The sequence below is a fragment of the Panthera pardus genome, unplaced genomic scaffold (genome assembly GCF_024362965.1).
Source record: "Panthera pardus isolate Hobbes unplaced genomic scaffold, ASM2436296v1 HiC_scaffold_2, whole genome shotgun sequence".
NCBI lineage: Eukaryota > Metazoa > Chordata > Mammalia > Carnivora > Felidae > Panthera > Panthera pardus.
In genome coordinates, this window is record NW_026526765.1 from 100,771,656 (window position 1) to 100,789,797 (window position 18,142).

Here is an 18,142-nt window from a genome sequence, read left to right on the forward strand (position 1 = left end):
CTTCTGCCTGATTTTTCTCCGGATCATTTATCACCATCTGACCCGTGACATATTTTACTTGTTTACTGAACATCTGCCTCTCCCAAGTAGAATATTAGTTCCAAGAGAATAGGGATTTTGTCTATTTTGCTCATGGCTATATCTGCCAATTCCCTGACTCTAATGTACGTGTTTCAATAAGTTTTCAGGATTAGTGAATTAGTCTTTGGAACCATTTGGTTGTGAATAAAGGAAACCACTCAAACTCATCTAAACAAAAAGAATTTATTAGAAGGATTCCAAAGACTCTCATGGACTCTTGAGGGAACCCCTAAGGGACAGCCAGAAGGGAAAAAGAAACTGCTGGTAACAATGATGGTTTCTCTCTTCTCTAGCCTGAACTGCTGAGGCAGGATGGCCTTGTCTTGCTTATTTTCTCTGGACTTAGGTTTCATTCTCCTTTCTCTCTGCAGACCAGCTTTCTCTGCTGATAATCCCAACAGCATTCTTTGAATCCCACATTTTCTTAGATCAAGAATTTGATTATAAATCCTAATTACAACCCCCTGCTTACACAGGGAATGAGCCAAATACACCACACCTAGTCTAGTTACTTTAATCAGGGGAAATAGGCACGTAGCCTATTTACCATTAAGTATCTTTTAGTGCCTGAAGGGAGCATTTTGTTCCTAGGAAAGACAATTTATAGTTACTTGTTAAAGTCAAGCATTTGAAAACTTTTCTTAAAGTTTTAACTTCATCCAGAAGACTAGTACATTTTAATAATCACTTCCAAGGGGGCCTTTAATTCATGTTTGAGAGAGCAGACTTAAGTGGAACAGACTAAAATTTAAATTTCTTTAAACAAACCCATTTACAATCCAAATTCCTTTAAACGACTTAACAACATTTATACACTTAAAAGATTTTTCTTGAAAACAGCGCTTCAAATGCTTGACCCAACAAGCAAAGCTCTCCAAAGTACCTCTTATAAATATAATAAATTAAATGTACGGTGACTTCCTTAATTCTCTGGAACATGTCAATATTTTTGCAGGCTTAGTAACATGTTAAAGTACTTTTAAACTAGAGGCGTCTGGGTGGCTCAGTCGGTTGAGTGTCCGACTTCAGTTCAGGTCATGATCTCACGGTCTGTGAGTTCGAGCCCTGCATTGGGCTCTGTGCTGATGGCTCAGAACCTGGAGCCTGCTTTGGATTCTGTGTCTCCCTCTCTCTCTGACCCTCCCCCGCTCATGCTCTGTCTCTCTCTCTCTGTCAAAAATAAATAAAAAATTAAAAAAAATAAATAAAGTACTTTTAAACTAAAATTCAGGAGTCTAAGATCATTTAGGCATTTTAAATTAGAATCCAAAGGCCAATGTTACATACCATAATATGGCTAACATGCCAATTGTGTTTAAATACTTTAAATAACAAATACTAACTTGTCCCAATGAATGTAAAAACTCACCTTCACTATATATTTCATCTAAGAACTGCAGCACTCAGTGAAGTCCTCTCAAAGGGAAGCAGTAGTTTTGGGCCAGAGGCCAGGCCAGTTCACAGTGCCAGGAGGACGAGGAACTCAAGCTTGGGGAATTTAAGAGTAGGTTAACTACTGTAGCTAATTCAGCATTAAATGAGAACGCCAACAGTGGAAGGGTTGTGATGAGAACTGAATAAAATAACTTATGGGAGGGGCGCCTGGGGGGCTCAGTCAGTTAAGCATTTGACTCCCCATCTCAGCTCAGGTCAGGATCTCAGTGTTTGTGAGATTGAGCCCCGCGTCAGGCTCTGTGCTGACAACACAGAGCCTGCTTGGAATTCTCTCTCTCTGCCCCTCCGCTGCTCGCATTCTCTCTCTCTCAAAATAAATAAACATTTTAATTTTTTTTTTTCAACGTTTTTTATTTATTTTTGGGACAGAGAGAGACAGAGCATGAACGGGGGAGGGGCAGAAAGAGAGGGAGACACAGAATCGGAAACAGGCTCCAGGCTCCGAGCCATCAGCCCAGAGCCTGACGCGGGGCTCTAACTCACGGACCGCGAGATGGTGACCTGGCTGAAGTCGGACGCTTAACCGACTGCGCCACCCAGGCGCCCCTCAAAATAAATAAACATTTAAAAACTAATAATATATGGGAAAACCCTTATCACATGTCACACACTTGATGGCAGCTAGTTTTAGACAGAATTTCATCCTCTCAATTTTTACTAGTACACAAATTACCACCATACTTAAGAAGTATTTTTAAAAGCCTTTACATATGATGTTTATTTAAATAAATTATTTCAACATGAAGACAGTTTCTGACCTCATCTAATCTCATAATTACTCAGGGAAGCAAACTCCTGGTTTCTCATAAGCCAGTGTGCTGTATGTTTACATAAGTCAATTCATAAAAGGGAAACTACACCTTATTTTTAAGCACATGCTCTTACCAGACCATAGAAACTTTTTTTTCTGCTTTAAAAAAAAAAAAAATCTGAATTCACAGAACTAAATTTTAAGAGGAGATTCCCATTATAGAATCTTCCTTTAACTAAGGGTCCTTCTAACCCAAGGCATGTTTCCTTACAGATAACACATGAGGTGGAAAAAGAATGGGAAGGCGGGAGAGGTAGCAAGTGTGAAATGTGTGTGCCAGCATTCACTAGCCAGGAACTATCCATCAAGAATTGATACATCTCAGAAATACAAGAAGAAAATAAGAATATCTTTATAAAAAAACGTGACTTACATTGAACTTAAAAAAAAATACAACTATTTTCCAAAGCAAGCTACTCTAGCTTGGGTTCTGAAGCACAAGATGAATATGGAAATTGAGGGATAAAAATATAAATACAGATCAGAGAAAATGGTTTTCAGAAGGGTCGTGAGCTACAAGATAAGCTCCAAACATATACAACAAGATGAAAGGCTAATTCTTACAAGAGAAATGACAAATTTTATCACTCCTTTGACCTGAGGCAAGCTGAAAACTGGGTAGAAAAACAACATATTGAGATGGAAGAAAACGTGGTCCACTAAGATCTGGAGACCTTGTTCTGACAAGGATGGTCACGATTCACGGAATAAAAAGAGTATGTGGAATGGAGAATACAATTGTTAGGTATCAAAGCTGCCTCCTCACACTTTCTGAATACATATCTAACTAGTTCAGAGTTAAACTGTTCAGAGCTGGCCACTGATTTGCTGCAACTGGAGCAGAGGCAGTCCCACTACCAGTGGAAGCAGAACATGGGACCCATGATAAATGATGATGTCAAGCAGACGGAGCCAAGCCTGAAAATCCCAAGGGCACCGATGAGAGTGAAGAGAGAATTTATTTGTTGTTGCCATTTGTTGTGTTGTTGCCGTTGTTGTTTTTCCAGGACAGAAATACAAAATAAAGCACTGTTCCTTTAGCAGGATTCCAGCTGAAACCCATTCCAGATACTGAATGCCTGCCCAGGTGTTCATACACCACTTCGCTGTATTAAAATTAGTATCAATTTGTCCAAGGTGAACACTACACTATGACCAAGATAACGGAGATCTTCCAGCAGAAGATGCCATGGAATAATTCAAAATATAGTACATATTTGGTAAACCATGGTAAACCATGTCTTAAAATAGGTTCTTATTTTCCAATTATAGTTATTCAGGTCTCTTCCATAAAACTCCTTCTGTGAATAGTTTTGGGGTAGTTTTTAATCTATCAAAGAGATTCTCTTTCAAATAATTAATAGAATCAAATCGATTTCAAATTAGCAGTTCTTACAGGTCTCTTTAAGCAGACACTATGATTCCATCTTCTTGTTCTCTAGAAATCCATCAGATGCATGCTGCCACACAGAAGTGCTTTCTTTCCTTGTCATAGTGGCAAAGAGCATATCCATCATCCCCAAGGTTTCTAGTAGTTCTCTTTGGTAATCAATCTCTTTCTCTACAAGTCCTTGAAGTAATAAAAACTTTTTGTCAACTACAGGTGACTGACCAATCACAGGAAGATATATATCTGGAAAGAGAAATAAAGCACATTAATGGCAAGTATCTTTCTAAACAATAAACGAATAGCCAATGTTTAGGAAAAGTGTAAAAATATTACCTACAAAGGTACTGAAAAATCTGTACTTATTTTACAATTTATGATTTACAGAAAGTAAACAGTCCAACTGAATAAATGTATTCAAAAAGAAATAATTACAGAAAGTAAATTGTAGAGGTTCTTATTTCATTTTCTCATTAAAAAATAGTCATCATTAGTGATGTCTAAGACAAAGTTCTTTAATTATAATTATTCTCAGCAATTCAGAACTACTGTAAACATTTTACTTCCTTTAAAATGCATTGTTTTGCTAATGTTGTTTGTTTTCTTCATGATACTCTCTACTGGAGAATTGATAAAACAAGATATTGTAATCTATTTGATTTCATTATCTGACACCTCTATTGTTGCAAGCATGCTTGGATTTTTCAGGTTTTAACAACTACTCACCAATAATTATTTCAGCAGCATTGATCAAAACAGGGGCAAATCTTGGCTGAGAAAGATTCCTAAAAAGCAAAAATTGTTTACTGAAACTTGCAATCTTTCCCAAAAAATCCTTAAAAAAGATTTACTGAATTGTTCCTTCAGTTGTCTACAAAGGTCAATCTAAAAGTAAATGTCTCTCATTTGAGATAAAGAAGGATTTCTGATGCAAAATACAGGTTTCATGACATAAAACATACCGTATCAAAAAATTAAGAACACGACTTATTTCCTTTTCATCCCGGCCTGCAAGGGCATTTGCAAGGACTCCTCTTCGATTTAGCTCCTTTATGATGGAAACTGTAATCTCAGGTGTCTTTATTGTACAACTAGGCTAGAAAAATTTTCAGAGTCAACATGAGCAGATAAGACATCAAAGGAAAAAGATCATAGTCTTGGAACTCACTAACAATTACCGAAGTTAAATAGGTTTTTATCTTTACAGTTTGGAGTAATGGTAATGCACAAGACAAGTAATAAAACGAGTCTTTTAAAAATACGCTCCTTACGGGTTCATCAACTGTAACAAATGTACCATTTTGGTGGGGGATGCTAGTAATAGGAGAGGCTATGTATGTGTAGGGCAGGGAATATATGGGAAATCTCTGTACCTTTCCCTCAATTTTGCTGTGAATCTAAAACTGTTCTAAAAAACTAAAGTCTTACTAAAAATAAAAATAAAATTTAAAACACACACACACACACACACACACACACACACACAGCATATTGTATGTATGTATACATGCTCCTCACTTACCTCAAGGACTCTGTCAAGTGCTTTAGAGACCCGGAAATTTTTCAGATCCCTGTCATATAATTCTAGGTGTTTCTTTGATGGCCTGTTGATCAAAATGTCATCCTGTATTACAAAGAAAATTTATAAAGAAAAATCAGTTTCTGTATAGAGTTGCATTGAAAACAAATTTTTTCATAGTGTTATTTTTTTACACCAGGGTGACCCTGAACTGTGTAATAAATACCAGGCATATGCCAAGAATGCAGACTAATTGAAAATGGAATACTTTGCCACGTCAATGTATTATTAACTCTCCTATGACTTAACTTACAACATATACACAACACCTCACTCTGGGCAAATATTACTCATTTCAGTTCTCTTTACGTGGCAGCCTACGTGACCTGGCAGAAAGAGAAACCAAGGATGTGAGAAACAGATCTAGTCCCAACAACTCTGGTAACCAGTAACGAAATGCTACATAGACCGTAACTTCTTTGTATCTCCATCTCCTCAGATGCCAAATGGGCACATAATTGGCTCTGCTACTGTTCAGGGTTGTTTAGGACATTCAATCAGATACCATATGAAAGATATTGTTTTTGAATACAGTAAAATACTGTAACATTATAATGATTCAGGATATTAAAGTACTCCTTATTCCCCACTACTTATTAATAATGTTCCCATCTAGCAATCTGGAGAGAGAGCTAATGTAGACAAAAGCAAAATAAAGCTAAATGCCATGTGAACTACACGTTCCAGGAACATGCAGGGACGGAGTTGGCTACTCTAACAAACTACACCATCTAAAAAAAAAGTAAGAAATATACAAATACCCGTTGCTTCATGTAATTTTTTCCTTTAATAAAAGTTCGATATGCAGGCCTTCTTCTCCTCGGAAGAGAATCCTTCTTTGCTTCAGATTTCCTATGTTTAACACTTAGTATTCCATTGGTCATTCCCACAACTATTGTCTCATCTTCATGCTAAAAGCAATTAGAAATATAAGTTAGTCTATTCCTAACACATCATTTATCTTACTTTTTCTTCAAAACACCATTTATAAAGCATTTTCTGCTTATCCGCACTTTCACAAGAGTTCCATTCAGATAGAGATACTTTGCCTAACAATGATCTATGCAAAAAGTCAGAACAAATCATTTTTTCTTCCAGGATATGATTTTACTGATAGAACACGTTATATCCAGTGTAAATTATACTGGCACTTTGTATAATAATACAGAATTAATGACATCTTGGGGAACTTCTAAAATAATTTTTTTCCTACATCCTCTTACTAGGAAAAGGATTGTGCGATGGCATGACTTTCCACAGTCTGGCCAAGAGAATATTTTATAATAAGCTTTTCCTTTTCTAATTCAGATTTCTATATGACGTATTCAAATTTCCTCTTCTTCCACGGCTCATGAAACTTGACAGTGGACATTCCAGAAAGAGCATCAACAAAGACAAGCACATTCACTTTGTTATCTCCTTCTCTCTCTCCTCTTTTTTTATCCCCCTCAGAGAGCCAATGTGACTTTCTAGAGTATGTTAACCCTAAGTTAAATGTGTTGAAAAGAGATTTAACAATTTCCCAGATCCTGTCTTTAGAGTTAACAATGCCTACAGCTGTACTCGGTTTGAAGCTATATGGTGAACAAGACCTAAATCTCAATTCATACTAAATTACTGGGACAAGTCATATAATAGCAACTGTCTTAATCATGTGGCAAGAAGAAAATAAGATTTATTCAAATACAAAGATAAACTGTAAAATTCCATTTCAGTTTCACTCAACAATGTTAGTGACAGCTTTAAAAAGGGCTAAAAATACTTACTGCAAGTGCAAGACTCAAAATTGAAGCTGCGTAATCAAAACTGTGGACTACTTTATAGGAAGTTGTGCTATATATTTTCACCTTCCTGATAAAAAGGAAAGGTTTGTCATAAATCACCTTGGAAAGGAGTATAAATGCAAATTTTCTACTTTTTAGAAATATATAACTATTAAATTTTACACATCAATGAAGGAAATAACGATTAATAATATCAACTGCAAACTAATTCATCACTGAATCTTTTACAACTGAACTGTTAGTACTAGCCATGTCTGTATAAAGACCTGAGTAGTCACCAGAAGAACAGACCGCGAACCAACATAGCCTGAAGATGACACATGAGAGTAAAGAAAAAGTATCAAAGCCCACTGGAAGTCAAAAGAGCAGGGTTTCTCAACGTTAGCATGCTCTGCACCATGGGCCAGATCAGTCTTTGTTGTGGAGGCTGTTCTGTGCACTGCAGGAAGCTCAGCAGCATCCTGAACCGCTACCCACTGCAGGCCAGCAGCTCACCACTCCCAACTGGTGCCAACAACCCAAAATGTCTCCAGCTGCTGCCGCGCATCCTCTTGGAGACACAAGTCACTGTGGGCTGAGAACCGTGAACAGAGCCAACTCACACTTGATTTCTGAGGGACACATCTAAAACCTGAGTCCCAGGGGCGCCTGGGTGGCTCAGTTGGTTAAGCGTCCGACTTCAGCTCAGGACACGAACTTGCAATCCATGAGTTCAAGCCCCGCGTCGGGCTCTGTGCTGACGGCTCAGAGCCTGGAGGCTGCTTCAGATTCTGTGTCTCCCTCTCTTTCTGCCTCACCCCCCACTTGCACTGTCTCTGTCTCTGTCTCTCTCTCTCAAAAAAATAAACAAACATACATTTAAAAAAAGTTTTTTTTAAACTCGAGTCCCAAATTGCCTAGTAACACCATTTCAGAGAATCTGCTACCTATTTACATAATAAATAGGTCCTTTCTGTCTAAAATATTTTCTAGCTTTTAAAATATGTACTAAGCATACTGAAAAACCAAGGCTTTCCATAATAGTGAAAATAGGAAATATGGAAACAAAATGACCAAAAACAAACGAATGTAAGTAACTACAAGAACTGTGCCATAGTTCTAGCCACATGCTACTGAGCACTTGAAGAGTGGTTATGAAAATTAAGAGCCAAATTTTCAATTTTACTTGATTTTAATTAACTTATTTTAATTTTAAAACTGAGGCAGTATTAAAACATTTTTCTGTTAAACAAAACTATATTTCACTTTAATCACTATAAATTACCACATCATAGGGCACATATTGGATGCTTAATTTGTCTCTAGTCTCTCGGTAATAATTTTTACACGGATTACGTGTTGAAATGATATTTTAGATACACTGAACTAAATGAAATATATTATTAAATTAATTTTACCTAGTTCCTTTTGCCTTTCTGTGGCTACTACAATATTTAAAACTACATATGTAGCCCACATCTTATTTCTGTTGGCCAGCACTGTTCTAGAACTTTAACTAATGGAATACTAAAGCTTATATAAAAAAGGAATATTTGAATCACGTTAAAGTATACAAATTTTCACATACAATTTTAACTTTTGAAGAATATATGCTAGAATATATACATACACTCAGAAGAAATCTTTTAAAATATACAAATATATACACAAAGGATTTTTTAAAGCCACAGAATAACATAGACTATTTTAAAGATTAACGTTCAAATGGTTCAATAAAATTCCTTAAGTATGCAAGTTAACGCACTAAATTTTGTCAAGTGAGAAAATAAGTTTACTGTATTGTAAATAAAAGGTCAAAACTATTTTCAACTCAATAGATTTTCAAAGAAATCATTTGACAGAACATTTATTTCATTACAAATACTGCAGAAATAACTCATTTTCTCAAGCAGTAAATATTTCTACAATACCAATGATAAGGAAAGAAAATTAAAATGCTAACCTATCCAGTGACCCAGAGAGTAACCTCTGTCCAGAGCTGCTCAGATATAAACATGTCACAGTTTTATGATGATTTTTCAAAGATACTAGCAACTGTCCTCCTTTTAGTATGTCCCAGATTTTAACATAACGACCTCCTATAGAAAGAAATAATCATTAGTTTGAAATTCTGCCTATACATTCAATATTTTCAAGATTTGAAAAGCATTCTTTACTAGACACTGCACAGCATGGAGGTGAAGTGAAGGGTTCTGCAAAACTGCCTGGTTTCAATGCTGTCTCTATCATTTATTGAGTTTGTAACTGATGATAACAAATAGTTCCTACCATGAAGAACTGTTACAACGAAAAATTATTGCATACCTGTAAAGTTCACAGAACTGCCTACAAAATAAAAAGTATAACCAAAACGGATTTTAAGAAAATTGTAATAAAATCATTCTGCAAAAGAAATGTGTCACTACAGAAATGAATAATAAAGTTTTATTTCCTAAAAAGTTTGTGAATCCCAACAAAACTGAAAAATTTCCCTATCACTTCTACTCTAAGAGTTAGAAGCGTCCTTAAAGGCAATTTAATCTAATAGTTTAAAAAGAATTCTTTTACTATAGCATCTTCTATTTCAATGAAATGTTACACACAAGTCTAGAAGGTAAAATTGAAGAATGAGTTGGAGAGGGGGGAGCAAAGGTCTTGAACCTATCCTGACTGGGAAACCGGGCCTGTGAGCCAATTCATAGTCCCTGTCTCACTGCATGTGGCAGCTCATGAGAGCACAGTTTAAAACAAGTGATCCTATCCAAACTCTCATTTTCAAAGTCTACAGGAGTTAAGGGATTTTCCAAGGTCATACAATTAGCTAGTGACACAGTGGAGATTAGCATACACGTGTCCATTCTCCCCATTCAGCTTGTTTCCATTTCTCAAAATAACATCAAGAAAAATGGATACATCTGACAATGTCATCAATTTATTTTGAAACTAAACAGGTACTGGGGAAGAAGTAAAAAACAGGGTAATTTCTATTCGGGTTTTAGAATTAAGAAAAAAAATCTATACACACAGCCATATACGTGCTATGAATTATACACACCACCTTTGTATTCTAATGTCAACACATTAACTTTGACTTGATAAATCAAAGAAGCCGATTTATTTCTTCCATTCTCATTTTGAAAATGCTCTAGGATCAACATTACAGAAAAATGCCTCAGTTCCAGCTTGATGAAAAACGTACCAAGACCCCTTTTGAACGCCACATTATACCCTCCTCCAGAACTACTGGCTATTTTCTGGACAAAGTCACTTCAGTCAAAAGAGACATAAAAACAGACAAGCCTGATCCTAGAATTGAAAGAACTGTGATCTCTTTCAACCTAAGATCTCTTAGGTAGGAATAACAGGCATACAACCTGGATTTCTGGCTTATATACACAATGCAGGCTCTCGAGTTCTGGGATTTCAGATCTGCCACTCTATCGTGGACCAATTACTTTAAAAACTTTTATTTATTTCCTTAGTTGCAAAATAGGGAGAAAACTCACTCATTTCTAGGCTCAATAATTTGTATATAAGAGCCCAGTACCTGGCTCACATTAGGTAGTCAATAAATAATAACTGCTTGCTTGTCCTGTTTATCAATTGAGCAAAACCTAGGTATGTAATTCAAGTGCACAATATTAAATTATAAAAAGTAACTGATAAAGACATAACTGACTCAAAACCAACTATATAGGTAAAAGCAATTTTTAAAATACCTGCTGATACCAGAAGACCTCCAGAGGGAAAGAGCAGGACACTCTCCACTGGCTGCCCATGCTCAACAGAGATCACACTCTTATTGGTTCGTGCGTCAAACATCTTGAGGGTATGATCGTATGACCCTAAAATGTCAATTTTGGTATTAGGTGAGTTTCGTTACTCAAATCAACAAAAACTAAATATACGTGTGTGTATGCAAACAAATTTGAAAAGGAGAAAGGGCTTAGATAAAATTTAAAGACATCTATGTATGTTCATGATGACAAAGTACCTACAAACTCTGGGACCACTGATTATTTCTGAAAAAGCATTACTATACCATACTATATCATATAGGACCTTAAACTATTCCCATCTTCAAGTTATTGTCACTACTCAATCAGCTGGGAACCTCTGCACAAGCACCCACAAAGACTGAACTCCATTATCTTTGTTTCTCAGCTGCTTGGAGGCTCTGTGAAAACCAGAGTACTAAACCATAGTTCCGACACTCATGTTTTCAAGGAAGCCTTATGTTTCCAAACACACTTGGAAGACAATAAGAACAATCACCAAAAGAAGAAAAAGAAAAGAATTGGATAGACAGAAACATATTCCTTTATAAAATTTTTTACATTGCTCTATCCCAAAAGAGTCCCAAAGCAGCGTCAAATTATATCGCAATAAAACGATCAACTTCAGGAGGGAAAAATAGTTCACCAACCTGTTACAAAGAGATCTGGGTTCAGTTTGCTAGCACATCCACACCTCACATAATCAGAATGTTCTTTGAATGTCAGAATTTCTTTGGAGTTTGGAATATCCCACAATTTAACTGTATAATCATCAGCCCCAGAGACCACATGATATTTGTCAGCTGTAAAATCGACTGTATGAACTGCTCTAAAAAATTAAGGATCAATATGTTAAATAGCAAGAAAAAAACTAACATAAAACATAAAACTCTGCTTTTCCCCAAATAACAAAAAAAGCTCAGTTTTAGGGAGTAATTGTAGGGGGAAATCATGAGAGAAAAATCTTTAAAACAGATATCCGTCCCTAAGCCAATTTAAAATTCTAAATACCCTTACACTATGAAGTTAATAATATTCAACAGCCTTACAAGTTATTTTCTATATGTTAACAATTCTACAAAACTGCTCAATAAAGGTAAACGTTCTAAATGTTGGAGCAAAGGTACTTTTAATTTAAAAACTTTCAAAATGGGGGACGGGCACCTGGGTGGCTCAGTTGGTTGAGCGCTGACAGCACAGAACATGCTTGGGATGCTCTCTCTGCCCCTCCCCCGCTCACTCACACCCTCTCTCTCTCAAAATAAATGGATAAACACTTAAAAAAAATTTTCAGGGGCACCTGCGTGGCTCAGTCAGTTAAGCTTCTGATTCTTGAATTCAGCTCAGGCCATGACCTCACGGTCTCTAGGATCGAGTCCCACGTCAGGCTCTGTGCTGACAGCAACAGAGCCTGCTTGGGATTCTCTGTCTCCCCCCTCTCCCAAAATAAATAAACTTACTTTAAAAAAATATTTCAAAATGGGTAGTTCTTTACAAAATTCGAAGACTTGACATTAAGTAGGATCATGTTAAGTGAATTTCTGTTATATTTTAAATGTTTCACTTATGAGAAAAGACCTTCCTGATAATACACTGTAAAAAACACTTCAGATTTTTAAATCAGTAACAAATGTCAGAATTGAAATTGGTAATTCTGATATAAAGTTATAATATAAAATTGCCCTGACCATTTATCAAGGGGAAAATATTAAATTCAAGAAGAAACAATCAACCTTCCAACTTGTCTTCAAAATGAGAACCTCCACTATAGTTCAGCCTATAGAGTTCTCATTCATAGTTGTGAGGTGCCTTTAGATCAGTGGTTTATAACCTTGACTGATCACAGAAGTCACTAAGAAATTAAATGAAAGCTATAGGAAATCTTTCCGGAAAAACATACATTTCTTCAAATGTCACAAACAATTCTACAGAATTCATGAGCCCCATCAAACTGGACCATAGGACTGGCCTAGATTAAGCACTCTGTCCTTGAACAATCATGAAATAAAGTACATACAGGTACATAATCTTCACAGAACTGCTCTATGTTTTTATTCAAAGCCCCAAAAAAAGAAACCAAAAAAGCTTACAACAACAAAACAACAAAGAACACATAAAAACCAACTGTCTGTAACAATATGGTGACAGATGTTAACTAGACTTATTATTTTGCAACATACACAAACATCAACATACAACTGAAACTAACATAATGTTTTGTTAATTATACCTCAGTTAAAAAAAAGTTGTTTTTAAATTTTTCAACCCTGGCTCTTACTTAGTATGGCCTTCAAAGTGCCTGAGGGGAGCTCTCCCCGTTATATCAAAAAGCTGAACTCCACCATCTTCACTGCCAGCTACAAGCAGTCTACCATCCTGACGAAAAGTCGCACAGTATGCTGTGTCTTTAAATCGGGAAAAGGTTTTTATAGGTTCTTGAGAATATCGGCCATAAATGTGAATCTATGAAAAGATAAAAAACACAGTACTTAACCAAACGCCTCTAGATCAGTCGTACATACAAAGACACAAAAGAAAAATAAATGTAATATTATATTTACCCTCGAGGAAGCTGTGACAGCATAATTATATGGAGGCTGCGGAGAAAAGTCTACTTTTGACACTGCACCAAACTCCTTGATCTGAACAGGGGTCTTAACAAAACAAAATACAAAGTATTAACAGAGTTACAACTGGTAAGACTGTTCAAGCATTACATAATTTCTTACTCGATCGTTTCACTTTGTTCTTAGTAACATTTGCTAGGTTGTATCTAATACAGAAGTATGAAAAAACAAAAAAGGTCCAAATAACAACACCCAGACCATCCTGGCTGTCATTAAAGTCATTAAAGTATGGAAAACCATACTCCACTCTTTCTCTTCAGCTGTGGAGTTTTCTGTGATTATTACTGGGGAGAAAAAGTTATGCCTATGCCAGCATACATTTAACCATGTATTCTGTAACTGACAGAAAGATCACACCATGCAGGCTGTTCTGAACCTCGCTTCCTTTCACTCAATTACACATCTCAGCTAATTTTTCATATGATCAATAGATTTGCCGTCCGTTATAGGGTACATCATAATTTACTTTACCAGTCCACTATTAAGGGACCCAGGTTTTCCCAGAATTTCTAGCATTACAAATAATACTTTAATCAACATCTATATACCTGTATCTCAGCAAATTTAGGGGACTGTAATCTTTGGGTAAGTTTCAAACTGTGGAACTTACATGCCCAAAAGGTATTTTTATCACAATAGATAATGCGAAACTGCCCTCCAGAAAGTCTGCATCAATTTTCCTCCCTCGAGTAGCAATGATCAAAATTTTTCATTTGTGTCAATATAACAGATGAAAGTAGTATCCAAATTATTGTGGTAACTGACATTTCTTTATGAGTGAAGCCACAGCTCTTTTATACATTTATTGGTCATTTAAAGTTCTTGTTCCATTAACCTCCCAATCCCAATCTTTTTCCACTTTCCTATTTAGTTGTTCATCTTTTAAAAAAATTAATTTTCAAGCTTTTATAGATAGTCTAGCAGAATTAATTCTGCATCACTTTCTCCTTAGTTTTGCAAAGGCAAAAAAAATTTTCTCGCATGAGATTCAAATTCTAAGATTTAATTCATTTGGCATTCATTAATCATCTATTCTGCACTAGGTCCTTGTATGATTAAAATGATTAAGCAGTAGGGACTTTTATAAAAAATTCTAAGAAAAAACATCAGCTACCTAATTTTCTACCCAAATTATGAACTGGTGATTGATTCCTTTTAGTTATTAGCTCTCTATTAGAGTATCCAAAGTATAACATATGCTGGAGAAATGAGCATCAGTACAACCCCTTCGTTACTGTCTCCACTTACCTTATAGTTGTTCCAGTACAGTGTGTCTTGGGTGATTTTTTCACCAAGTATAGGATACGTCTGAATAGCTACAGGCTTATAACCAGCCATAATTTCATATAATTGGGCTGTTATCCAAGAATAAATAGTTTGAAATTGATGTTAGAAATAATTACAGTGACTCTGCTTTATGTCTGAAAAAGAAAACATTTTAAATACACATTATTCTTAAACCTGTATAACTTTCACTTTGTGTCTTTTCAAAAGGCTGTGTGGTAGCTTATAGGATTAGTGACCAATAAACCATTTAACTGTAACACAGAAGAGACAACCTTAAGGAAGCAGGTAGAATACAGATAGGACTACCAGAGTGCACCCTCTACTCAGCTATACACAGAAGCTGTACACAAATATTCTCACATCTAACTAGCCAATTTACAACACTTGGAAGTAAGTCTGGCTCAACCATCCACCCAGTAGCCAAAGCAGAAGTGCACTGGCTTGGATTGTTTATTTCTTAACAACAGAAAGCATTAAGGTGAAACTGCAAATAGAAAAGTTTCCTGAAACCAAATTTAAGATAACATTCAATCTGTAAGAACACAGTCTAGGGTCTTGACTTCCTGAAAGCCTTAGAAATACCAAGAAGGAAAACAAAGCTAGTATTCTAATGGAAAAGCTTAAAATTAAAAATTTTTTAAATTCCTTTTTAATGTTTATTTACTCTTTGAGAGAGAGAGAGAGAGAGCGAGCACACAGGCGAGGAGCAGAGAGAGAGAGACAGAATCTGAAACAGGCCTCAGGCTCTGGGCTGTCAGCACAGAGCCCGACGCGGGGCTCGAGCTCACGAACGGTGACATCATGACCTGAGCCAAAGTCGGACGCTTAACTGATTGAGCCACCCAGACAACCCGGAGAAGCTTAAAATTAAATTTAAGAAAAGGGGCTCCTGAGTGGCTGAGTCATTAAGTGTCCAACTCTTGATTTCAGCTCAGGTCACGTTCTCCTGGTTCTTGGGATTCAGCCCCACAAAGGGCTCTGTGCTGACAGGGGAACCTGCTTGGGATTCTCTCTGTCTCCCTCTCTCCTCTCTGCCCCCATCTCTAAGAAGAAATAAATAAATGAATATTTTTTTTAAACAGTAGGATAAAAATGAATTAAAACTTTTATCTAACATAGAATTAAGCCAAAACATCTCCCCAGAACTATTCAGCTGTAAAAGAGATTCATGTTATCAGTGGTGCAACTCATTGTCTATCCCAAAAAGCCTGGTAACAGTGCATGAGTAAACCAAAATGAATAGGGATGGCATATGCTAAAGGCTATTTTGATGAAACACAGCAATCAATGATTCAAAGGAAGGAAACGTTTCTGTTCATTCAAGTACCTGCACTGTTCTAGGCTCTGGAGATACTATGTTGAGTAAAACAGATATGGGTCAGTGCTTTCACACACTCCAATATTCTCCATTTTAGGTGGTGACTGGCAGAATCTAGGACTATGGAATCAGCTTTGACTTGTCCTTCCTCTTCACTTTTAACATCCAAGTAGTTAAGATGAGTTTACCTCCCAGATCTTTCTAAACCTCCATCATGTCCACTCTACCAAGTTCCACTGCCCTAATCAGATCTTCTCATCTACTGATATGGTGCAGGATAAGGGCTCCTGACTCCCTCATTCATCCTTTAAATAGCCATCAGCAAGATCCAGCTTTTGCTACAAAGCCCAACCTTGCCTGAAAATAAAGGTCGAAGCTCCCTAACATGGCATGTGATCTGGCCCTTGCTTACCTTTCCAGCTTCACTTCTTTGTTACTCCTTTTTAACACAGAATTCTCTTTCTTCTCTCATTCTTTGCTCATTTGTCCTCTTTTGCCAGGAATGATCTCCATCTACCCACTTGCTGTTTATCATTTAAAGCTCAACTCAAGAATCACATCCCCCAGGAAACCTGTGAACTAATCCTACTTCACTCTGCATATTTCTGTCACTGTGCATAGTAAAATTGCATTTGTAATGATCTCTTTTTCCTACTAAACTGAACATTTTGTACCTGGAAGATTTTTTTTTAAGTGCTCAAAGAAAACTTGTGGAAGGAAGGAAAGAAAGCATTGTGTTGGGTTCTATGGAAAAACACGAAATTAAAATCACAAATGGTGTCTGTAATATGAACATTACTACACAGCAAGAGTCAACAAACTTCTGCAAGGAACCAGAAGATAAGTATCTTAAGCTTTGCTGGCCAACAGGCAAAATGGAGAATCATTTGTTACAAGAAAGCAAGCAAGAAAAAAAATCCCAATTTTTTACTAACCGCCCCCCAAATAATTATGAGTACAATTTTATGTTTATAAATGAAAAGAATGAGATTTATGGAGGCGGGGAATAACATTTTACTCACTTCAGGTTCAAAGTGCTTCCTAGCATCAGACTGCAAAAAGTTACCTGTAAAACAATTCTAGGCTCACTGGCAGGCGAAAAGAAACCATCACTTGCCCAGATTTAGCCTGTGGCTCCTTCCCTTACTGGCATACAGGCAAAGCCATCCCTTACTAGAATATCGGCAAAGGAATACCTAACTCTGCCTCGAGAGAAACAGTTTAAAGCTTTAAATGTTTACAAGTAAGGAATAGTAGTGGTTTGCCAGATAAAAGTGAGATACAGCACTGGAGGAGAGGGAGAGGGGGGACACGACACAATACAAAGGCATGCAGGCAAGAAATGATGTGAAAATCAATAAGAAAATGATCAGGGAGAGGTCAGAGCCTGAGAAACTGAAACTAAATGAATAGACACTACTACAATCCGACGCAGAATAACAGATATATGCTATAAGTAACGTACAAAGTACTAAGCGCTCAAAAAAGATTTTTAATTCTAACCGGGAGGCTCCCAGAAAGATTCACAGTGCAGTTCAGCTCGGCCTTGACGTATAAGATCAAAATAGACTGACCTCTTAAGATGAGCGCAAGCACACGGGGTGAGGGCAGCATTCGAAACCGAGGGAACATCATCAGCAAAGACAGAGATGGAAATTTGCCCATTGCCTCGGAGGGATGCGGATTAATAACGGTGCACAAGCGAGAATGTGGTCGTAGAAGGGGCAAATATGGGTCGAAGCTAAGCGGTGGGGATCCTGAGAGGTTGGTTAAAGAGTTTCAGCCTGTCTGCGAAGACTGGGAAGCCCCAGAGGAGCACGCGAGATAGCAAAGCAGGCCCGACGTGAGTCCGGACTGCGCCCACCAGGAGCTGCCTTCACCTACCTCCGATAGGCCCCGCGGGTCCGTCGGGGCACTTTGTGTCCAAGGAGAATTTCTTGGATTCGGCCAGCCCCCACCCGGACTATTAAGGCTCACTCGCGGAAGATCACGCGGACTCTACACGGCGCCGCCGAGACACAGAGAGGGCAGAACTACCTGGCCGGTCGCACAAAAGTG

The 18,142-nt window shown here is 37.1% G+C and overlaps 1 protein-coding gene across 1 annotated transcript; it reads right to left on the bottom strand.

The window, feature by feature from the left end:
• Positions 1-245: 245 nt before the first annotated feature.
• On the bottom strand, positions 246-18,141 carry UTP15 (UTP15 small subunit processome component). The gene is made up of 13 exons (XM_019463025.2): positions 17,969-18,141; positions 14,728-14,900; positions 13,414-13,506; positions 13,131-13,315; positions 11,503-11,681; positions 10,796-10,921; positions 9,040-9,175; positions 7,080-7,164; positions 6,075-6,224; positions 5,257-5,358; positions 4,697-4,830; positions 4,461-4,519; positions 246-3,980 (listed from the first exon to the last, which is right to left on the bottom strand). Exons 2-13 carry the CDS (start codon positions 14,815-14,817, stop codon positions 3,763-3,765), a joined length of 1,557 nt encoding a protein of 518 aa, XP_019318570.1. The 5' UTR covers positions 14,818-14,900; positions 17,969-18,141; the 3' UTR covers positions 246-3,762.
• Between the last annotated feature and the right edge of the window lies 1 nt (position 18,142).